The 25,128-nt window shown below is 45.0% G+C and overlaps 1 protein-coding gene across 1 annotated transcript in view; it reads right to left on the reverse strand.

The window, feature by feature from the left end:
* Positions 1-21,835, reverse strand: part of MKX (mohawk homeobox) — a 61,004-nt gene extending 39,169 nt beyond the window's left edge. The window contains exons 1-4 of the mRNA XM_022580699.3: positions 21,601-21,835; positions 19,713-19,872; positions 11,491-11,644; positions 10,726-11,061 (exon numbers count right to left, since the gene is read on the reverse strand). Of these exons, the coding sequence (XP_022436407.1) occupies positions 10,726-11,061; positions 11,491-11,644; positions 19,713-19,872; positions 21,601-21,788 (838 nt within the window). The 5' untranslated portion in view covers positions 21,789-21,835. The remainder of the gene's footprint in view (positions 1-10,725; positions 11,062-11,490; positions 11,645-19,712; positions 19,873-21,600) is intronic.
* Between the last annotated feature and the right edge of the window lie 3,293 nt (positions 21,836-25,128).

Here is a 25,128-nt window from a genome sequence, read left to right on the forward strand (position 1 = left end):
TCTTTCCATGGTATAACGTCCTGCGGCTTAATCTACAAGCGGGTAATTTCAGGTCAGGTAAGAGGGAGGATAGAGAGGAAATCTGGATACAGAAAGTCCTTTTCCAAACCACAGATGGTTTAACACAGCAGGTATTTAACTATAGTAAAGTATACACTAAACCGGTCATGCTTCCACTGGGCCTCCACCCAGACCGTTATACTATCATTTTAATTAAAGCACCTGAGAGAATGAGGTCAAATATAGATCATTCACTTTTCTGGGTCTTCTCTGAGCTTCCTATTAGCATCTCAGCGAGCGTGTGTAAGGGGGCAGGGATTACGAACAGTATTTGGGGGGTGGTAATATGTCATGAAATCGTAAAGTTGAGCTTTTTAATATTTTCCTAATGAGAGGAAAGTTACTGTAACTATAAACTAAAATTTTACTGCTTCAATCATAGCAACCGTGAAATAGTCCTCAAACACCTTTCAAGATAGTGGAGAATTACTCTTCCAGATGATTTATGTTTATACTTTTTAAAGGACATTTTAAGAACAAAATATAAATTAAAAAAAAAATCTTCTGGAAGAAAAAAGTACACAGGTTAGATAAACGGGAGGCCCCATGGGTTGGGAGTAAATCTGAACTGGTACCATGATTTCTGAATAGGTCTAAAGTAAAGGAACCCAGGAGACACAGTAAAAACTAAAGACCAACTGCACTACTGACAACGTTGTAAAAATACTCCTTGATCCATCTGGATAGAGTTAGCAGCCCAGAAGAGGAGTAAAGAAGGAAAAAATACAGCGAGACTAAATGCAATCCAAGACGATAAAAGAAAATGCAAAACAATGATAACACTCAGCCTGGGCTGCAAACTAGAGAAGGCTTGTAGATTCTCAAGCAGCCCTTTAGCTCTGTGCTGGGCGAAGACATCACAGCAAAGGCACTTGGCACCAAGCAACTTCTGGTCAGGGATTTTGCGTTTAGAAATGTAAGACCCAGTCACATTTACGGGTTCTTGTTCTTGCCAGATACCCATCCTCTTGCCCCGAAGCCATGTGACAAGTGATCCTGAATACCACTCTGCCTTTTACACATCTGCTGTCTAAATCAGTGCAGAAACTGGAAGCAGCGACTCTGAATTCTGGCCTCAGCAAAAGGGTACGTTTTAGTGTCGTAATGACAGTCCTGGCAGAACAGGGTATGCTTACTTCAAGTGTCTCTGCCATACTGAGAGCTCTGCCCATCGTAACCTGATCGATCAGGTTATCAACGGGCTCGATCAACGGGCTATCAGTTCTAAATTTTAAATACAGGGGCAACTATGTGGAAGCTTAAACAGCAACTGTTTCTTGGAAATCCCACTTTGTGAATGGTTGTCTCTGACTACTTTTCAGCACTTTAAAAGGTTTCCTTTTCACTTGCATTGTTTTTCCATTTTAATTTCATCTCACCAAACTGGTCCTCTCAAAGCCACTATTCTAAAAAAACGTTCTTCTCTTCATTTAAATGAAGCCTGATCAAAGGCAAAATTGCTTTATATAATGATACCAAAAAGGGAACACAGGCTTTCCGTCAAAGATGTCCATCTTGGTCACTATATCAAAGCACTGAGTCAGTGGGCAAGAGGCTGTTTCTAACCCCATCCGCAGTCGGGTGACTGTGGAAGACACCACACAAACCCACAGTGCCATCTGGCCACACAGCAAGGTGCTGCCCAACCTGTGGCACGGTGACGTCTACAGAGCAATTTACTTTTCCTACGTGAAATTTAGTGAAGTGTCTGATCTGAGGAAATGCTACAGGTGAATCTGACCCTGAAGCACCTCAGTGTTATCTTGCACTGCAGCACCTTACTGGCCTGAGAAAAAGACTCAACACTGTGAGAAGCTGATGAGTGATGTCGGTGCTTAAAGCTGAGTCCAACCTATGTTCCCCAAACCACTTTCCAATTGGGTTGTTAGTATCACTCACATTTTTTCAGACCACTTTCAGGTAATGACTCAAGGTCTCCAGGGTAGACCCACGGCAGGGGGAAGATACCACTGGTCATTTTCAAAAGCCACTTTCTTTTCCCAACTATGTTCAATTCTACTACTACTACTGCTACACACAGACACACACACACACACACACACACACACACACTAAGAGACTTTTGCCCAGCAGCAGTTAACTGTTAGAGATCTTCTACAAACCATTCCTCTTTCCCTTAGTAACACAGTTAAGACCAGATGTCTATTACAATCTATAATCTACCAACATGTGTGAAGCCTTTTCCACTGCAGCCATTAAAATAGATTAGTTTTTTTAAAAAATGCACACACTCACCTATCCTAAATTCTAAGAAGTTCAACACTAATGACAAGCTTTTTAAAATAAAAGTCAATTAAGTACCCGAAATTGCCAAAAGCCGTAGACTTACTGTACCAATGATCAGGATTGCATTTCCAAGCACCCCAGTAAACTTGCATACAAAAACCCAACAATTTCAATGCCTAGAGCCCAAAGCAATTTCCTAATCTGCAAATTAAGGGATTGAACTGGAAGATCCTTTAATGTTTAATGCTGAATTTATAAAAATCCTTGCCTGTTTTCCTCTTTACTACAATGAAAATAAGATAAATTAGGCAACACAGAGAGGAAAGGTTCATTATGCAGCCGCTATTTAAACATGCCATCCTTCATTTAAACTGAAAACCATGAAAAAATTCAAATGTGAAAAAAAACAAAGTGAAAATTATTATTATTTTTCTTCCTCAAAACTCACAATTATAAATGATATAATTTCTAATAGAAAACAAGAGCACAAGCTTCCAAAATTTAAAAGTACCAAACTTCAGGACTAGAAGAAAACACATATTTATTCTGAGTAAAAATTCTGTTACATCAACAAGACGAATTTTGACATAGAAAAATACCTGTTTAATTTTAGAAACAAAGTTGGGAGGCAGAAGGGAAAAACTAACTGTGACGCACCAAAAAAGAAAGAAAGAAAAGAAAGCACTTCTACGCTCATTAAATAGAATGTCTTGTTATTTTCACAGACAGTAACAACTTTTTGACATTCATTTCAGGCCCAGGCTGGAGAGGTGTCAACAGGTCTTATTTGGTCTTGTCAGTGTGTAAAGAGTTTACAAACCTGACTGAAGTTAGAATTAGTGGGAGTTAGGCACTTATATTCCTTATACACAGGAGAAGGGGGAAAAAGGTCCTTTTATTCCAGCTTTGAGTTTGGCTTGAGTTTTTATGACTTACTTAGAAGCCCTAGGGAATGAAAAAAAGTCTCTTAATGGAAATACTGACACAGTCTTCAATACAGTGACATGAACCAGCATTTCTACGAAACTGCACCAGGTGTGACTGACCACTCCAGCCAGTCGAAATGCAGTGTCGGAAAATCAGTTACAACAGACTGAATGCCAGGAGACAGTCCTGCCAAAATATAGGGGATACCCCTGCAGAATCAAAATGTCATGTTGATAAACTTGTTTTTAACAGAAAAACAGGTAAAATGTATGGGATCTTTACTCTTACATGTGGAGAAGAGAGAAAATGTAAAATTTCTGCATCAATGTTCTCCAATTCTATCATAGGATTAAAAATAGTCATTCTTAAAAAGCCAAAGTAGTCATGTCAACCCCGAGAGTGAATGGGGCAGAAGAGTTTAAATCATTGGATCTAAATCTGTGCTTTGTTTCTTAAATCTCACCCACAAGGCAGTGACGTAGATAAGTAGACAATAGGTATCATTACTTAGTGAAGTCAAGTTCATAAAAGTCCCCTTTCTTTTTATTTGCCTGTCTGCTATACTTTTTATTCTTCAGTGGATTTTCTTTAAACCAACTAAACTTTTCCATTTATCATCCTTGCATTTTCCTGAAAGTCACTCTTTTAACTTGAAAATTGGTTTCGTTTCATTTTATACTTTCTAAGTTTTTATTTCAACTCTCTTAAACATCTCAGTTTTAAGCTTCATTCTGTTTACTTTTTTCTACTGGTTTTAACTTTTTTTGCATTTGCCTTTTTTTTTTCCACCCATTTCGACTCATTCAGGACCATTTCCTTTCCCTTGTCATGTTTGCAGACACAGATCAACATATACATATGTACATTAAAATGTCTTGCATGATTTAAGAGGCAGACTAAATCACGAAAACACTAACTCGTTGACTTGAGAAACAGTTCCGGAGCAAATACGTGAAAGACACTATTAGGTGCTAGGAGGACTATAAAAATGAATAAAATACCATTTCAGGGCCTCGGAGAGCTTTTAATACACACAAGGCAGTGAGTATCTGCCTGAAAGAAGAGATAGGATGCAGCTGCATTTCGGACACAATCTGTCTATATTCACACAAATTTGAAATGTGTTGCTGTCATTCTAAAGCATCACATGGAGGGAACACAATATAAAGGGACAAAAAACTCAGGATCAAACACAGCCCTAAAAATGCATACTTTTTCTAAGCTAGGCTGCCATATATTTTTGATCTGTTTGTAAGCCAGGTTGTTGAATGGCGCTGTTAAGTCTCAGCTTCTACATATAGACTTTCTCAGGCTCTCACATGATACCAAATAACAAACAAAGAAAAGTGAATGAAAAACTAACCCCTGAAGGAGCCAGCAAACTGCTTATGCCAACATGTGTTCTCTTTTTCTATTTCTGTCTGCCGTGAATCTCTCAGTTTTTAACAGTAGGTGGAACACTTACACAGTTTCATTTAAATTTTCCAAGTGAATCCATAAAGAAAATTTACTTTCAAAGATCAAGCTAATGTGCATTTCAGAAATAATCCATGTGAATGTGTTCTGCCATCATCATCACTGATAAACATTTAATAATCTATAGTGTTCAGAATATCATGCTTATTAAGTTTTTATAATTCTACCCCAAGCCTCCCCAAAGCTCAGAATTTCTATAAGTCTCATTTCGAAGGTTACTGCTTTGGAAGAAGTAATTAGGAAAGATCCCTTTTTAAAAGGCTATCAGAAAGACATCGTTCTTTATTCAAAGGCATCAGGAGAGCAAGTTTACAGTTGTGGTTAATCCTAAAATTACTGATTTGAAGGGTGGAAACATAAAAAGCAACAGGAGCAGGGAGTTTAGAGAAGAGAGAGGATGATGCTGAGGCACACCTCACATGCTGTGTTTCATACTATAAATCTAGGAGAGCAGAAAATTCTATCTTTTTAAAATCGGTCCTTAAATTTCTATCTGGAAATTTCACTTAGGTGGAAAACCTCATTTCCAGATGGTATCTGATAGGTGAGGTATTATTGCAGTAAAGACACAGGACAAAAAATTGGATAACCTTTCAAGTATCCTTTAAATGTCACAAACTGGGCTGGTGATACAGGGTTTTATTATTCTCTGCTGGAGTACATCAACAGTCATTTGCATGCCAGGAAAAGAATGTCTGGAATCATCCAACAGGGCTAAGCTTAATCTTTCACTAAAAACAAGGAAGTGACAAGCACAAAAAGGGAAATAAAAGAAGATGAAAGTATCCAAAGTCGACTTACTGGTCAACAAAATTCCAAAGAGAAACTAGCATGTACACAGAAACCCATGCTATCCTTAACAGCTGGCTCTTGACAAAGCCTTCTGTCAACTACCATGAAGCTTTCTTTAAGCTACCCACAAACACCTAAAATTGATGAAACAAATTAGGAATGATTATTCACTGTTCAAAAGGATCTGACAAGGCAGTTCTTTAAATCTTTCCTCTGCTTCACTTAAACTACGATTTCTTTGATGAGTAAGGCCCAGGGCTCCAGCGAGCCTAGAACGTTTTTGTTTGCGGTATGAAGGCATGAAAGGGCACCTCGTACATGAAGGACTTGTGCCCCAGTTTACTGTGAAGTCAGCAGTTTAGAATGGAGAGGGCCATTTCGCCAAAGAAACTGTGCTATAAATTAGGGTTAAATCCCAGGCTAGTCCAATGGTTTGCTGGACTCATGAGCATCCCTGGCTTTTACTACTGATAGTACCAGTTTAAATTCTAAAGTACACAAGTGTGCAGGAAGAGAACGAAAAAAGGCCATCTCCACCACCCACCGGGGTCATCATTAGCCAAGAAAAAACATTTGGAAATGGCATTTAGCTTTTTGTCATTCTCCCAGATTTACTTTCTACTGCCTTGTTTGTCTTTCCCCAGTAACCAAAATCCCTAGTTCCCTCATTTTGCCCCATTTTGCAGGCCACTCAAATGGACTCCACCTCCCAACGAGTCCTGTGCACCAAATAAATGACTTTTTTCTGTCCATCAAAATCTCCATTTCTGGGGCTTCCCTGGTGGCTCAGTGGTTGAGAGTCCGCCTGCCAATGCAGGGGACATGGGTTTGTGTCCCGGTCCGGGAAGATCCCACGTGCCGCAGAGCGGCTGGGCCCATGAGCCATGGCCGCTAAGCCTGTGTGTCCGGAGCCTGTGCTCCGCAACGGGAGAGGCCACAACAGTGAGAGGCCGCGTACTGCAAAAAAAAAAAAAAAAAAATCTCCATTTCTTCAGGGATATTCACCTCAGTCAAGTGGAGGGGAAGCTAATCTGATTAATTCACACTAACATAGAAAAGAGTTCTATCTGCCAATATGGTTTTCCTATACCAGATGTGTATAATTAACAGGGATTTTAGGCAGTTTAACAAGATGAAGTTGAAACATTCAGCCTCGTGGGAGCAGAGTAAATTTATGAATTATATAAATTCATAAAGCAGTGGGGAAGCAGTGGGGCTCAGAGAGTAACAATTAGAGTGTACTAGCCATTTATAAGTTGGTCATTTGTGAGCTGCGAAAAGAAAGAACAGAATAGGAACTTGTCCTCGTGCCAGCAACAGAGCAGGGAAGTTCACACTTCCTGTTTCAAGACTTGCCTGACAGTCCCCTCACCAAGTATACTTCTTAGAAATGTCTCCTTTCTCCCTCACTGAAGAAGGAAATTTAATAGGCTTGGTTTAGGGTAAATTAAACTCAAATCCAAGTTAGGAAAGCCTCTAGTGAGGACTCACTCTGGAAGATGCTACAGATGGCGGCTGGCTCCTTTACAGATGGCCCCATCTAGGGAACTTGAACACTGAGTCAACAGGAGTGGAGGCATGTATGATGCTAGGGTCCTCATCCTGACGCCTCAGGGAGCAGACCCCCTCCATCGAATATCTGAAAATTACCATCCGTTAACCTAACATGACGAAGAGGATTGTAATTTTAATTTAGGTGACTTCATTCAACAGATGACACTCTGTGACTAGATTTTCTTGTGTATTACTTAACTGTATTTAGAAGCAATAACCTTAATAATTCTGATCAATTCTAATGTTATAATTGCTGCTGTCAGAATGCTTACTGAGAGTCTACCATGCCCCTGAAAAAAGAACATCTTTTCTTTTTTTCCTGCATGTTGTGGGAGACTGCAGATTAGAGAGAAATATTTAATGTCTACATAAAATCAATAAAAACATGTTTGTACCTACTTGGATGGTGTCTAATAATATCTTCAATTAGGATTACTGCTTTATAATCTACCAGACTTCTCCCTGCTAGAGTTTAACAAGTGAAATGAAATTCAGTGACACATTACCCTTCCAAACACCAACTCTTTCTTTCACTTGGCTTTTTGACTCCCTATATTTAGGGAAATGCATCATGTGATAGCAGTTGTCTTACAAAAATGGACGGAAAAACGGATACGATTTCTCAGCACAGATAAACCAATAACTTGTACTTAAAGGTGATCTCTTCTGAAAAAAAAAAAAATTTTAAAGCCGAAATCTTTGTACTACTATAGAACTAGGGTGGTGGAGGGGATGGTGTTTGAGAGCAGACTTAGAAGGTTGCTGTTTGGATGAGGAAGATAAGATACAACCAGAAGGAACTGAAGGGATTCAGAATAGCCTGTATGCCAGAGAAAACCAAAGCAGTTGTTCAGAAAGTATTTACTGAAATTCTCTGTTCCACCACTTATGCATGACTGCTAACCCAGATACAACTGCAGCAGCATTGTCACTCAATTCCCACAGAAGACAGCCATTTACTGTCTTCGTCTGAAATTTAGTAGACCAGTTTGAGACCAACCAGTCTTTCCTCATTCTCCATCCACAAACCCCAAAATTGTATTCTGTTCTTTTTAAGCTTATACATATGCACGCAAATCCAGAAGTTTACGTGTCTAGGCTGCCGTCTCATTGCTTGCATAACTAAAAGATAGGTTTGATTTAAAACTAGAATTTGGCAAGTGAATAGTCCATGACACGGACCACGTGCATTTGGAATGCTTTAATAAAAATACATGGCCAAGCTTCTTCACTTCGAAAAGCATCAACTATACAGGCATGCTAGTCCCTCTTTGACTTTACATTTTGTCACCTTGGAAAAGAGCATGGATTTTCAGAAGACCCAACACACTGGGGAAATTTCATAGGCACGTGACCTTGTTTTTACTGGGCAACATAAATTTACAAGAAAAAAAATTTTAAACAACGGTCCTTCAATTACACCCCCTCATCAAATTGTAATTTTCATTGTTTTTATCTTTCTTGTTTTTGTCCATACACACTTGTCATAATTATACTCAGTGTATCCACAATTAAAATTTTTTCACTTAACCTTACAATATTTCCCATGTTGTTTCATAGTCAGTATCAGTAGTACAAATAAAAATTTTGAGTTTTATGCTATCTTAATCTGGTTTGGGATTAGGATAACATTTACATTTTTAAAAGTTGGGATACTTCCCATGCTTTTATATGTTCCAGAAAAATGTATAAAGCATAGGAATTAATTATTTCTTCAAAGTTTGACAAAAAATCCAATGGATCTACCAAGTTATCAAGTGTTTTGGGAACTGAGTTTACTAAAAACCTTAATTTTTCCTGCATTAGCGGTCATTTAAACCTTTTCTTATTATGAATTAATAATTTAATTTGTGTGGATAATAGCAATTCACTTCATCCATACATTTGCATACAGTATACTGTCAAACAATTGTGCATAGTACTTTATCATAATTTTTAAAAATATTTTTTGTTTAATAACTATATAATGATTGCTATATCCTTTCTTATTTCCAACTTCAATTTGTGTCCATTTTTGCTTGAGGTTTTTTTTTGCGATACGCGGGCCTCTCACGTTGCAGAGCACAGGCTCCGGACGCGCAGGCTCAGCGGCCATGGCTCACGGGCCCAGCCGCTCCGCGGCACGCAGGATCTTCCCGGACCGGGGCACGAACCCACGTCCCCTGCATCGGCAGGCGGACTCCCAACCACTGCGCCACCAGGGAAGCCCCTGCTTGAGTGTTTTTACTACTGACTTCAAAGAGCCAACTCTTGATTTTTATCTATTTTTCAGCTTCCATTTTACTACTTTTTGTTTTCTGTTTATTCTTTTTCAATTATCTCTACTTCAATGACTTGGTTTATTTTCCTTTTTCTCAAACATTCTGAATTACTTACAAGTTCTGTCAGTTAGGTATTAGTAGATAGTTTTAAATTTTTCATAATTGGCTAAATTATCTTTTATTGCATCTTTTACTTCTTTCTAGACCCAATTTATTATTTACAAGGCTATGTATTTCTGAGTGTTTGGAGTTGTTTTCATTGTTGGAGTTGGAGATACAAACAGAAAATGAGATGAAGTCCAAAATGTATTGAGATTTCCTCTGAATCCTCACAGATCTTGTACATATTTGTAGACACTTAAAAATCAAATATCTGGCTAAATAACCTTAAGGATATATTAAACAGACCAACTTTAAATTTCTTTATAAAGCTCTACTGTTCACATATCAAGCTCCTTGATGTTATACGGACTAAATGTAGTAGTACTTGTGTAGTATTGCGTAGAACCTAGCATATCACAACTATTCAATAAATGACTGGTGGCAATATGTGTAACAGTAGCGGTAATAGTCGTCTAGCAGTAGTTAGGCTCCTCCAACCTCTTGTGCAGGCTCAGCTACACCACCGATCTGGAGAAGAGTAACTCGCTGCGTCTCCTTGGTCGGGGCTTTCTTATCTGTGACATAATGTGGCTGAGCTGCATGCCCCCTGAAGTTACTAATTCCAGGGGTAACATTTCTAAATCTCACTGCCTGGCATTTTCAGGACCCGGAGTCTACCTACACCAGATGTAGGGCACACAATCCTTTGTAACAAAGCACTGAAGTCAAGACAGAAAATTTTACCAAACTTGCCACTCCATCTGAAAGTTGTGGACACGTAGAAATTGATTCACTCTTTCCGGACTAAAAGCAAAACTTTCAAAGCTACTTACAGCCCTACTTGTGCGTTTCAGGAATAAAAGTAAAATTTCCAAAGCAATTTAAGCCACGTTTCCTTCACAAACGTCTTGGCACCCATGCTACTTTGTGTTCATTTTCCATCACTATAAGCAATCAAAGAACTTAAGAGAAAAGATGGAGCACAGAGTATTCGCATGGCTGGTTATAATCTGGGATATTCCTCCATTATACTTTATTCATAAAGCCAATACATATCTCCTGTAAGAATGTTTATCACTAAGATCAAAAATTTTTAAGGATGAAAACTTCCCAGTAAACCATCATCTACTAACAAGTGTATCTCCTAATTAAGAACAAAATGAAAGCTTTCAAACTGAATTATAGGCCATATGTACATAATCTGATGCACAAGCAATAAAAATTATGCCTTTACACCTGTCAAAAGAAAGCCCTCTGCTGCAGCTTTAATTGTTTCAAACAGGTATCACGAAAAGCACAGACTTACCTGTGCGATACACGAAATTGCCTTCGGTTTCTGACGATGAGGGAGATACCAATTCCTCCTCAAATTCATTGGAACTAAAAGATCCTGAATGGTTTCTCTGCCTTGTCTTTCCCATCATGGCAGCATTTGTGACCATGACGTGTCTCAAAGAGTCGTTAAGGTAACGATTCAACAAGCTGCTCTTGTATTTTGGGGGCGATACGTAGTCCTCATTGGCCCGTGACTCTGGCCTCACTCCAGCTTTTATGACTGAGCTCTCACTTTTAATCACAGGATGGTGAACTGGATTATTATAGCCTTCTTCATTCATGTGGTTTCGTGGAGGATTTTCTCCATCTAAGGGGGAAAAATATCACCAGGTAGTACTTACACATACTTCTCCCCAGCCACCCAACTGTTACATTTAGTGATTTAAAATATATATAGGAAGAATATTTAAAGTGTATAAAATTATCTTTGATAGTTAAGATTAATTTTTAGGCAAAGGAAAGCAGGAATCTATATAATCTCTCCCTTTGGTATGTTAATTTTAATGAACTTCCAAAAAATGTTATTCTGACACATGATAAATCTATGAACAAGAGGAAGCAGCCATAATTTGGCTGGTCATTTACAGTATTGTAAAAGTAAAGCTACCTCATGCAATAAAAAAGAACCATTATGGCACCATCATGTTTTGTGGGATCAACCTTAAAAACAGCAATTGAAGTGAATGTCCCCTTACAAAGGCAGAGCAAAGAAAGCAAGATAAAAATACTAACAAACCTTCAGAACATGAGTCATCACTGCTTACACTCAGCCGCTCAGCGTTTCCTTGAACATACTTATTGTACAACTTTATTCTTAAGGCCCAGCTTAAATCTGGCTGTCGAACAGTATTCTTAAGCCGACGTCTTGCATTAGCAAACCAATTTGACACCTAAAAAAGTTTTATTTCTCAATTAACACACCATAAAAAAATTACCCATCCTACAATTACTTTCCCAGAAAGGACCTAAGCCTCTCTCATAATCTCTGATCATTACGTATCTTCATGACATAACAGTATTGGACATTTATATCCATTCATTCATTCATTCATTCATTCAACAAATGTGCTGAGCACTTACTACACAGAATGAGCACTAACTGTATTCTGGGAATAAAAAAAATATTGAAGGGCTTTGCCATAAAATTTTCAGTCTAGTAAGAACGGTAGGAGAGTACACAAATAACTCTAGTATCTATTCACAACAGCCAAGACATAAAAGTAACCTAAATGTCAATCAACAGATGAATAGATAAAGAAGATGTGGTACATATATACAATGGAATATTACTCAGCCATAAAAAAGAATGAAATAATGCCATTTGCATCAACATGATGGACCTAGAGATTATCATACTAAGTGAAGTACGTCAGAAAAAGAAAGACAAATACCATATGATATCATTTATATGTGGAATCCAAAATATGACACAAATGAACCGAACTATGAAACAGAAACAGAATCACAGACATGGGGAACAGAATGGTGGTTGCCAAGGGGCAGGGGTTTGGGGGAGGGATGGACTGGGAGTTTGGGATGAGCCGATGTGAGTTTTTATATACAGGATGGATAAACAACAAGGTCCTACTGTAGAGCACAGAGAAGTATATGCAATATCCTGTGATAAACCGTAATGGAAAAGAATATAACAAAAAAGAATATATATGTGTGTGTGTGTGTGTGTATGTGTGTGTGTGTATATATATATATATATGTATAACTGAATCACTTTGCTGTACAGCAGTAATTAACACATTGTAAACCAACTTACTTCAATAAAAAAACAAATAATATAGGAAAGAATGTGATAAATGGCTTAAGACGCATTAAAATATAATGTTACAGGAGTGCAACGGAAGGAGGGGTTACTTTGATGTGACTCAAGACTTCATGAAGAATTTAAGCTAGATTTTGAAGGAACAGGTCAGGGATAATGGGTAGGGAAGTGTGTTTCCAACAAAGAAGACACGGGAACAAATATAAGTCAAATTCCCGAGACACTGTGGTAGGTAACTAAGAAGGAAGAAAGAGATGCCCCTGAGTTATCAAACTTGTGTAAGAAGAGAAGATAGTGCCAATTTGAGAAAGTAGAATTGTTTGAGGGTGAAATGATGCGTTTGGTTTGGGAATGTTTAGTTTGAGATACTAGAAAAGCATACAGGTGAAATGTGCAGCAAGAAAATAAAAATGGCATCTGAGATCTAAGGGCAAGGAAGATCAGATTTGGGTCAAATGCACAGAGGTGAGAGCTGAAGCTGTGAGAGCAGACAGAATGCAAAGAGGGTCAAGGACCAAACCCTGGAAACCTCCGGCAATTAAGGAGGTAGGAGCTGGCAAAACAGTCAGAGACAGAGCAATCAGACTAGCAGAGAGAGAGAAAAAAGCCAAATAATACCCAGCTTTAAGCTAAAAATCTAGTGCTTCCAAATAGGTGATGGCAAAGAAATGAACACTGCAAAACAAGGTTAGTTCCATTGTTTTTGTTTAAGGTGCTACTGGATTTCTAGAGGCTAAAATGTCACTTGACATTTCTTTTTAAACATCAAGCTATCATCAGAATATATATATTAAAAACATGAAAGGCCAATACTTGCCTTGAAAAGGATGAAAAGTGGAAAGAGGGTTATGTTTTTCTACCAATTTCTTCCGTAACATGACTCCACAGTATATTAATGGTTTGTGTGGTGATGCTTGCACTGGAATTTTTTTTTCTTTTTTAAATTTATACTATAAATACACAACTTTTGCACATTACTCAAGCCTTAATTATTGAATGAACCTGTGGTGAATCCTACATTAAAAAAAACCAAAACTATAATTTTTTTCTTTTTTTCCCCATGGGTAAAACATGGTAGTCTTCCCCAGTTTATATATGCACAAACCATATCATATATAATATATATTCAGTGTTACCTCCCTTTGTGTCTTAAGCAATGATAACTGTCCTCAAATTTATGTGCAGTGGTGTAATATCTCACCACGGCATTTCAGAAGCCTTCGACTCCACCAACCCCTCTTCCTGCCAAGCTGTGCTATTATTACTAGGGTTTAGTCTGACTTTGAATTCTCTGTCTCCTCCAACCTCTACAAACAGACAACTTCTGGGACTGTTCATTCAACAAACACATACTGAGTAGCTCCTGTGCTTTAGCCATGATATTAAGTGCTAGGAATGAATAAACTTTGTGCCCTGCACACACAGAAGGACTAACAGTGAAGAGCTACACGTAATTAACTATGATACATGGGTGAACCTGCACTATGGAAGCATGAAATGCCTGGCCCATTTCCTCTCAAACCTCCCTCTATTCTCCAAGGCATGGCCAAAATGTTCGCCCATGTCCTCATGAGTACCAACTGGGAATTTTAGAACAGTATTTTTTCGAACTTCCCTATCTTCCATTCTATCCACTTGAATGGATCTTAACAACCATCGTCAAATTCAAGTGTTGATGCACCGTTATGATTTAATTACTTACTTAACGTCTTCACATCTTCATGCATGTCCTGTCATCCTCTAACTGTGGTATAATGGAAAGAGACCTGGTTTCCTGTTCTGACTTAGCCAAAAACAGGCTGTGTGAGTTTAGATAACTCATTCATCTTTTCAGAACTTCATGGTTCCTGACATCCTTGCCAACTCTGAAAATTAAGATCTGTGAATGTCATCCATGCTCCCCTAAAAAGTGTTCATTCATCTCCTTTATGGTTGGTACCAACCTATCTTCTCCTGACCACTACTCCCTTCAGCAATCAGAGGTGTTTTATGTCCTTCTCTGTTCCTTTTGCACACAGAGGACAGCCTGCAACTTCCCCCATGCCTATGTCACTTATATTTATTAGAATCCAACTCCCAAACTTATTTTGTTACTTTCTTTACTAAACATCATGTAATTCAGAGGCTAATCTTAAATCTTAACTGACCTTAACACTTTTTTTTAAAGTCTTTATTGAATTTGTTACAATATTGCTTCTGTTTTATGTTTCGGTTTTGTGGCCGCAAGGCCTGTGGGATCTTAGCTCCGCCACCAGGTATCGAACCCGCACCCCCTGCATTGGAAGGCGAAGTCTTAACCACTGGATCGCCAGGGAAGTCCCTGACCTTAACTCTTAATACAAGCAACACACAGTACCACATAGTGTAAAATCCAATTCTTATGAAACTCTTCATATTTTTATTAAAACGCGATGGACTTCAAATTTTAAAAACAATCAATATACTTATAATTCTAACATACAAAAATAGGGACCTTTAAATGTCATGGTGGCATTAACTAGCTTTTCATATATAGGAGTCGTACCATTTTTTACGTTTTGTATACTCATAGTTCTTAACAGAGTTTATTAATTATATATCAGAAGATTTTCCATAAAGGTTTGATGGTGTCTGACAGGCTATTTCTAAACTGATTTCGTAAGTTTGACCGGCACCCAACCTACTAATACATTTACTTTGCCAGTGTTTTATTATCAGCAATTTACAGTACAACCTAAGGGCTGGATATAGTCAGGGGTGTTGAATATCTTCTTGTGTTAAGTCATGCAAACAGCAGACAATAGTTGGTGAACAAATCTGCACGAGTATCAGCTCACAAGTTTTTTCCTGATGAAGTGATGCAAACGCCATCCGTTTCACTGAAGGTAAAAAAGCACCAGCTCAAATTCTCTACCTTTAACTTACTATGGATTCCTTCAGGTTATCATTCAAATTCTTTTGAAATTCTATTTTACATGAAACAGGCCTCCTTACCAAGGATAGGTTCTGCAACAGCATTTTAACGTCAAACTCAGAGCTTTAAAAACACTGCATTTTATAGCGAAAGCTTAGAGAACAAAATATCTAGAAGCTGGAAGAGAAAGCCCAGTAGCTTTCATCCTACGCAGCCGTGTTTACATTCATCACACTGGCAGAGCAATCATTATAGTAAACCCAAGGGGTACTCTGGCATCTGTCCACCTTTGAACACACAGAATTAACAACGCAGATTCAGTCATTCAACTGAAATATCGAACACCTCACTTCTACACCATGTAGTTTGACGCTGGGAATAACGTAGAAGGACCAATCTGAGATTTTGTTGAATATTTAACAGTAGCCATAATTCTTGCAGTTGATAAGTACACACATATCTCAGCAGAAGCACTCCATACCAAGCAAAAGCTATGTCAACACAGGGGCAAAATCTTGCAACACACCAGATTTAACCAAATGGTACATGGCTGTATCACAGGAACTGGAAACTTCTACTGTAAGAAAAGGGAGCATTAACATACAATCACTAAAATGTAGTCTCAAACTCCACTTGCATTGCACTCTGTAATGTGATCATAAAAAAAATCATTTCACTATTATAATCCAGAAAAAAACAAATATATTTTAAATATATACACATAAACAATGGGAAATATTGAAACCAGGTACAGCCCCCATCTGCCCTTCTTTTAAAAAACTTCTTCAGGGGCAATTATTCCCTGAGTAAGCTCCATATCCTACAGTAATACAAAGCCCCAATCGCATATCTGTTATTCCACAATGAAGTTGGTTATATTTTGAGAGTAGAGAGTATATTTTTATAATGTTTGAACAACGGTCAGTCATAGGAACCAAGCAAAATGGAGTATTTCGGTTAAAGTGAAAACACACACACACACACAAATCATCTTCCTGTTAATTTTATAAAAATGCTTATATCTTAGTAGGAAGATGGCAGATTAACAACGCAGACAGTTATAGTAAATTAAGACAAGTTGCTAAGTCTAGTGAGTAGAAAAAAAAAGAAAGCTGCATAAATACCTCTCTCTGCCTCATCTTTCAGGAATGAACAAAATGTAGTGTTGATTAATGTCCTTAGAGCTTCTGTTTATCAGAAAAAGTTACTTCTGTGGTCCTAAAAAAATTCCCTCATTAAAGTTTCAGCATTCTGTTTCCAGGCTTAATGGAGATTCCTGACCAAGTTTTACACCCTTCAGAGTAGCAAAATAAGGCAAAAGTACTGCTTATGAAAGGTTTGATAGCTTGACACACAACCAAAAGGGAAATATGAAGGGTAAAAGAAATGTTCAAAAATAAAAGACACTCTTGTAGTTAAGGAATAAAATAATTATGCTGACAACTTATTAATATAAATTATGAGAAGCAGAGACAAGAGGTATTATAATAAACAAGAAATAGAGACTGGAGCTAGAAATATGGGAAACCCTCCATATTTGTCTATTGACATAAAATATGACATACTTCCAGATATACTAAAAATAATAAGGTGAGTTATATGCTTGTTCTGTAGAACATGTACCATTAAAGTTAACGAGCTGCCCTCTGTGTGCTCCCTACAGTGAGATGGATTTTAAACTAGAATATCTTAGTCTGATTTCAAGACATTCTCCAGTTTTCCACAATATGTTTGGGGAAGTCACATGGTGATTACAGTAGTATTCCCCAGTGAGAACCTATTCAGTCTGCAAACATGTATGAAGAGTTTACTATATGGAAAGTACTGGGCTGGGGTGAAATGGGAGGATGAAGATGAATAAGACATGATCACTCTTCTCAAGAAGGCTGACTCCACAGGAGAAATTTATTCACTGATTCATGAAACAGGGGTCTAATTTGCAGGGCTCAAAAGCTTTATTCAGATCACAGCTCGATATTTTTTCCCCAGAAGTGAAATGTATTGACATAATTTATTTGTTTTCCACAGCGTCAGAATTTGCTTTGGATGTTTAGTAAATGTCTGACTTATACAAACCCCTTATATTCATAAATATATATATTTTTTCTTACACAGACATTCCGTTGTGCCTAATGGAAAGAGGTGGACCCAACCTGAATGGTATATAAGGGTCCCTTGGTTATTCTATACGTTTGATTTTTTCCATTTATCACTTTAAAGTTCCAGGAACCAACTTCATTTATTATAAAACTTGGAAATCATTAAATAGGTATCAATTATAATTATAAATAATTACCTTTCTTTGCCCCATTTAAAAATCACATATTTGCATGCATTTTTATTTGAAGACTAGTGTGAGAGAAAATATAATGGGAAAGATTTTCATTACATGAACAAAAACTTCATGTAAATTAGAAAAATGCAATAGTCTTACCAAGATCTTAACGCAAAAAGAATTATTTGTATTTGAACTATCATTACAGGTAGAGAATAATTTGATTCTGTATTAGAATGACAGCTACTTGTATTGCAACTCAGAAAAACTACCACAGGTGAAAATTTAAATGTCTCTGCTAATGCCAAATAATACTTTTCGTAGCTAAAAATGTCCTAAATATGCCATAAACATTTGTTGCTTTCTGTCTGAAAGAATGGCAAGTATTAAACATGGAACTATGTAATCAATAAGTTAATATTTTACTGTTGACATCAAAGTGAACTATTTAAATAGCTCTATAAATTAGTGTATTTTGAAAATAAATAGCATACCAGTTTAAAGTCAAATTTGAATGTATGCATTTATTTTCTTAAGTTTTTCTGAATGGATTTATTTAAAAACTACTTGTGAAAATCACTGAAAGTTCATAGTTTTGTGTTAAACAGATATTAAGCCAAGAACACTAAATTAATTTTCCCCTCCAGTGCTGCAGCAAATCACTATTAATACTATTGCCTGGTAATATAAAGCAGAAGAGATGTTTGTTTTTCTCTACAACTGTATTCTGAAAACAAGCAGAAAAATGCTTATTACAGTTTTAATAAGTCTGAGTACAAGTCAATTTTCATGCTTCATCCAACTTTCTAGTAATTCCTAAAATGATAATCTTAAATACTCTGGAAAGCAATTTTTATGTTATCTAGTAGTTAAACGTTCCCTGTTACTTTGGGGTTCTCACTTACTATACCCGTCATGGAACGACCAAAGTTTCACAAATGCAGTGATGCAGTGCTACTGCAAGGGACGCGACTTCTCAGCTCAGGTAGCACCTCCTCTCCTCTTTCTGAGTGAATCTGCTCTGCCTGCACGCATGAAAGTTCACGTCACTGCATTTATGAAAGGAAACTGGTGTGCCGGCCAGAGCACGTGGTATGGACCCGCGGCGTTTCCAGGCCCACCTCTACCCCTCAACACAGCCTTCTCCTGCCTTAGTTACATCACCTACGAAAGGCTGACAACACGTGCTCTACCTCACCGGGTTTTGCGAGCATCAGATGCCGCCACGGAGGGAAACCTGTGCACAGCAGTACTGCTCGCTAGAAATGGAGCAAGCTTAGGCCGCCCCTATGCACTTGACCAGGTACCCGCCATCTGAGATCTGCCTCTTAACCCAAGGACAAAGATAATGCCAGCAAAGCCGCGTGGAGTCTAGCTAAGGCCCAGGGTGCCTCTTAAAAAAGAAAAACCTCCCAAACCCGCTTCTGGCCTTTCCAGCCCACCTACTAGCTCTGTCAGGAGCGGTCAACTTGAAAGGTACCCTGTAACTTGACCTTTAACATGGGGCCCCAATGTGGGGTGCCCTTCTGCCTGGTTTTCAAAGTGTGGTGCGGCCAGCAGCTTACGCATCACCCCAAGAACGTGTTAGAAATACAAAGCACCGTCCCCGGCCAGGACCTCCTGCGAACTCCGGGCTGGGTGGGGGGCGGCGGCAGCGTGTGTTTTAACGAGCCCTCGGGCGACCCCCACGCAAATCACTGCGGGGTAGTGCCCGCTGGAGCCACCGCCGCGTGCATGGCCCGCACACCTCAGACCTCCGCGCTCGCCTTTGCCCTGCCCTCCTTAGCAAGCGCCACACGACCCCTGCTGCGCCAAGCCTCCGGAAGACGGTCGGAGACGCAGCAACTCCCCAGACCACCGCTCCGGCCCTGGGCCCGCCCCGCACCAGCCTCAGGCAGAGCGGCGGCAGCGGCCGGACGGCCGGTCTCGGCCCACCCGTGCCCAGCGGCGGGAGGCGCAGAGCCGCCGCTCAGCCTCGCCGAGGGAGGGTCGGGGCTCGTGGGCCCCGATTACCTGCACTAGCGTCATCTGCGAGCCGAGCGCCAGGAGAATCTTCTCCGTCTTGGTGGGGTACGGATTGTCGCGGTGCTTGTACAGCCACTGCTTGAGGGGCCGCGCCATGTCCTGCAGGGCCTGCCGCTTGTGCCTCACCTTCCCGCCATTCTGCCGGGCCCTGGGACACCGGGAGAGGAGGGGTTCCCGGTGAGCCGCGCCGGCCGAGCGCCGCCCGCCGGGCCCCCGGGTCCGCACGCGCTTCAGCCCGGTCGAACCCGGCCCCGCGCGCCCGGACGCGGAGGCCAGGCAGGGGTGGGAGGCGCACAGGGTCAGGGCGCGCGGGGCCGGCCCGGATGGCACAGGACGGGCGTGGGGCAGCGAAGGCCGCCAGGTTTATATGGAAAAGGGGGAAATCCTGAAGCCAGAAGTTAGAGGTTTAGGTGATCTGAGGGAAGCTCTTTTGTTATTCAAGCCACAGACCTGCGCAGCAGGGCCGGCACCGTCCCTCACCCGCCTGCACCGCGCCCTCCAGGGGCCCTGGCCTCAGGGGATGAGTAGTGGCTGCGGCCGGCTCTCGAATGTTCTTTCAAGGACTCATGCCCGCCGCTCGGGGCTTCCCGTCGCCCACTGGACGTTGGGAACAAAGCAAGGGGTGATGGCCGCCCCGCTGCCCTGGTTCTCTTCAAGCTCTCCCCTGTACCCTTTGATCCTCGTGTAAAGGGGAAGCTTTCCAAGAAGGGGTTTGTGGAGGAAAAATACAGAACCGAAAACAAAAACACACACGAAAAAGCGGAAAGAAAAAACCCAAAACACTGTAGGGAGCTTTTCAAGACAAAAGGGCGAGCTTAAAAGTATGGAAGGTCTGTCCCACGGGGTAACGTAAAAAGACCCCGGGAAAAGCATATTCCAAGGAGGAAGGGCGGGAAGCAGCCGGGAGCCGGGCCTCGGCGCTGCGCTCCCCAGCGGCTCCGCGAGGTGTCGCCGCGCCGCCGCCCGCGCGCCCAGCCACTCCGCTAGGCTTGCGCGCCTGCGCCGCAGCCTCCGAGACTTCTGCCTCTTTAAACACTTTGAAATGCAATTCCATCCGTGAGGACTGGTAGTAACATTTTGACGAAACCTAATCTTTATTTCCCTAACCAGCAACAACAAGCAGCTGATGCAATCTTCCAGGTGGACCGGCCAGGACGGCCGCCCCTCCCCCCGCGGGGCGCTCCCGGAGCCGCGGGACGTGGCGGGGCTACAGACGGCCCTCCTCCGCAGCCGGAGCCGCTGGTGGCCCGCGACCTCTCGCCCCCGCCCACCCCACCCCCGCAGCCCCTCAGGCCGCTAAACCGAAACCCGGCCCGGCAGGCCCGCGGCCCCCCCCCCTCCGGGCTCGCGGCGGGCCCCGCCGAGACGCGCGCGCGTCCGGGGCATCTTGCGGAGGGCCGACCTTCCCAACACCTTGGCCGATGCAAGGCCCTGTCGTGACACAAGGGGGGAAGCCTGACCTGAGGGGGCGGGGGGGGGAGCCCCGGGGGAAGCCCCGACTGCTTGGCCCTGCTCTGCGCCCGTGCATCCCGCTCAGCCCTTTCTGCCTCCCCAGAGGCCGCGCGTCAGCACCCGCGGTCGGGAGAGAGGCACGTAACCCCCGCCCCCAGGTCCGGGCATCTGAGGACTGAGGCGGTTTCAGGTGTCCTCAGTTTCCAACGAGCCTCTTTGGAGCCCTTCTGACGAATCGACCCCCCACACTTTGAGCAACTACTCCCTTAAAATGTGAATGCGCGAACCCAGGAGGCGGAGACCGCTCCTCCCGGAAAAGTCGGGGGCCCTAAGGCGCAGGCCCCGGTTGTCACCAGCACGCCCAAGCCTCTCGCCGCCCCCACCTCTCGCGGAGCGGGCGGGGGCCCCGGGAGGGTGCGCATACCCGGTCCTCCGGTGTCTCAGGCCCAGGTTGTCCTTGAGGGGCGCGCCGTCCGTAATGCCCACCTCGGGGCGAGCGTGCGTACTGTCCAGGACGCCGCCGTAGGGCCTGCCGCCCCGCTCCCGCTCCGGAGCCCCGCGGTCCTCAAAAATCACGGCGCCGCTGAGCTTGTTGAAGACGATAGTGTTCATGGCGCGCGCAGGCAGGGCCGCGCGGCGCGGCCGCAGCGCCTTGGGGCCGGGCCGCCGGGAGCTCCGCAGGGCTCGGGTTCTAGAAGATCAAGATGCAGCACATTACTCGCCGAGAGCGCTCACCCTCCTGAGCGTCCCGAGCCCCGAACCTGAACGCGGCGCGGGGCTGCGGAGCCCAGGGGAGGAGCGGCGCCGCCGCACCTGAACGCGGGAACCCCCGCCTCCCCCCTGGCTGGTTACACCGCTCCGCCGCAACGCCCATCACCCGCCCCCGAACGCTCCCGGGGCAGGTACCCACCCTCCTCTTAGCCCCGGCCACCCAGCCCCCAAAGAATCTCAGCCGGCAACAGTTAACCCGCGGGGGCGAAGCAAAGTGACTCCTCAAGGAGCCTTGCCTGAGTTGGTTTTAATCTGGATGAAGCCCGCTCCGGAAAGCGGAGGGCAGGCGCGGGGCCGCGCGGTGTTCTTCAGTCAAAACGGAAGACTAAAGCCTCTCAGAGCTCCCACTCGGGGTCGTAAGGAGGGGTTGGAAGAAAGGAAAAATTGGGGGGAACATGAACAACCGCTTTCGCAAGCCCCAGTCAATGAGTCCCAGGCCGCACTGGGATTTAGGGGATTTGCATGTTTTCTAGGTCCTGGCTGGTTTGGCTGAAACCCCTGCGTCCCTTTTCCGGCTACAGCCCCTGGCGTGGGGGTGAGGGCAGGAAAGTTAGCAGATTCCAGAGCTAGAAAGTGAAGTGGGCTCAGGGACAAATGCACCATGCCCTCCCCTCCCTCCGACTCTCCTACCACCCCACAGCCCGCTCCGGACGCGCTGGGTCCGGCACCCCGCCCGCTCCCCCCACCCCGAGCCAGTGGCCAGTGCTGTCCTCTTCCGCAGCGCGGGTGCGAGCCGCGAGCTCGGAGTCCTTCCACACCCACCCCTCTCTGGGGTCTCCGGGAAGTTGATAAGGGGTTAAAGAGCGGGAAGAGGCGCCGCGGTCCGCGCACCGCCGGGCCTGCGGCTGCCCCCGTCGGAAAAGCCGCCAGCTCACCTCCCGGGTCGCGGCGGCCCGGAGCCTCTGCCCGCCGCGCGTGAGCGTCGGGGGCCGGTCCGCGCCGCCGCGGAGCAGCCGGGTGACCGGCCGGAGGCGTGCAGCAGCCCCAGCCAGCCCTACCTCCCCGCCTCGCGCCTGGGGGCAGCTCGCTTTGCTTCCGAGCTGCCCCCGCCTCACAGCTGGCGCCCCTTCACCGCGCCCCGCCCCGGCGAGGGCCGCCACGCCCCCACACCCACGCCGCGTGCCCACGCTCGCCAAGACCCCCCAGCCCCGCCCTCCGGCCATCGCAGCAGTGGCCACGCGCGACGTGTAGTGCTGTGACCGCAGAGATTAAACGACAGCCCCCGTCAGTGCTCGCGGGGAAGTGAAGTCAGACCTCTGCTAGCTGCCCCCCGCAGACAGGTACGTGTCTGGGCCGTCCGTGCAGCCTCCGCGGCCAGTGTGAGAGCAAAGGTCCGTGCTCGCAGCCCTCGTTCGAGGCGTCAGGAGGCGCCTCGTTTTTCCTTTTAAATCCGTGCGCTCGGTGATTTGCGCTCAGGCTGTTCTATTTGTGAAGCAACCCGTTCCCAGCCCCGCTGTCTGTCCCCACCTCAGCCCTGTCCTCCTGTCGGCCACGGCGTGTTTTCCCGGCCATTGCGCCGCGAAGCTTGCCACGCGGACCTCCCCGCTATCCCAAGCCCACGCCGAGGTCGCAACCACAGACCCCGGCGCGGCTGCATCTGCAGGCGGCAGGCGCGGCCAAGGGCCGGGAGCTGGGTCCCCGCGCGGTCCCCAACGCCGCCTCTCGGCTCCCGTGCTCCCCACTTACCCGGATTCACTCCACACTGTGGGTTGGGGAGCTCCCTCCCTGCGGAACCGCCCCGCCCCACGCCCGCGAACCAGGTGGGCTCCCCGGCTCCTCGCAGACCCTCGGGCCAGCCTCGGCCGCCGCCCCCACCCCCCCCTTGGGCGCGTCCCCAAGGGCCTCGGAGGGAGGTGGGGGAAGGGCGGGGAGAGCCCAGGCGCGCGGAGCAGGGGGAAGGAACGGCTCGGGAGCCGTAGCGCGCCTCTCTTCCCGCGGCCCCGCGCCGGGACGCGGCGACCGCGAGCTGTACCGGTGGCGGGGGGGCCCGCGGCCGGCGGCAGGGCGGCTGGCTCTCCCGCGTCGAGGCTAGGCGCGCTCCCATCCCCGCCGCATGTTCTCCGCGCGGGCTCCAGCGCGCTCACCGCGGCCACCGCCGGCGTCGCGGCTTTATTTACCCAGACGGGCGCGCGCGGCCCGGGAACAGGAGTAGCGAGGCCTTCTCATGTTTCCTGACTGCCCGGCCCAGCCGGCGAACATCCTGCGGTCGCGGTATCCACGTTCCCGGGCCGGTGAGAGGAAGCCTCCGCGGGGACCACTGTTAACCCTCGCGGAGGAGCCGCCGGCGCCGGCGCCTCCGGGCAGCCCCCGGCCCGTCCCCGGGCAGCCTCTGGCCCGCCGAGTGCTCCGCAGCCGGGCGCGGCTCCCAGAGCTGCCGGCCTCGCAGGCGCGCAGTGAAAGGGGCGATGGCCTTCGCACTTCGGGGAGCGACTGGAGGAGCCGCAGCAGCGCCCGGCGCGGGCTCTGGGAGCTGAGCGGCTGCGGTGCAGATCCCGTGTCTTGGCCGCACCGAGCGCCGGAAATTTCACCACGCGTGGCTAGGCTGGAGGGGGCACTGACACGCGCGCCCTTTTTCCCCTTCGCGGTTAGCTGGAGGGAGGTTAGTTAGAGCTCGGTTTATGCCCGTAACGCGTGAGAACGGGTTGCAGAAGGTGCTTGCGCCCCATTTCTCGTGTCACTGGGCTTCTGCGGTCCTGGGTGTCTCCAAGCCAGGCACGCAGTCACCTTCCAGAGCCAGCGCTGGAGAGGGAGGCAAGACGGGGTCGAGGTGGGCCCAGGTACTCAACCCACGGCGACCCAGGTGTGGGAGAGACGGCGAGTGCAGGCAGGGTCAGGATCTGCATGGAGCAAAGGGGAGGGAACTTGGAAGAATCCCGAACCTGGACACAGTGCAAGGGGAGAGAATCCTATCAGATTCTCTTAGAGGTGATACTTGCCTTCCCACTATCACCCCAAATGTGACAGTAGCGAAAGCTGTGGTTTAGGTGTCACTGGAAGCTCGGAGCTTCTCGCAGCCTAGGTGATTCTCGCAGCGCCGAGCGCACCAAGCCGCCCGCGTTCTCGCCGCAGGCCTCACTGCGGCAGCGACACCTTTCATCTCTTTTTAAAGAGCAAAAGTAGATTTCCCCCAAACCTGAAAGTTATGACATCATTTGTTCTTTTCTCCCCTAAGGGTGGCTGG

The sequence above is a fragment of the Delphinapterus leucas genome, chromosome 2, assembly GCF_059928025.1.
Source record: "Delphinapterus leucas isolate spDelLeu-1000000601 "Yukka" chromosome 2, BTC_Dleu_Yukka2, whole genome shotgun sequence".
NCBI classification, from domain to species: domain Eukaryota; kingdom Metazoa; phylum Chordata; class Mammalia; order Artiodactyla; family Monodontidae; genus Delphinapterus; species Delphinapterus leucas.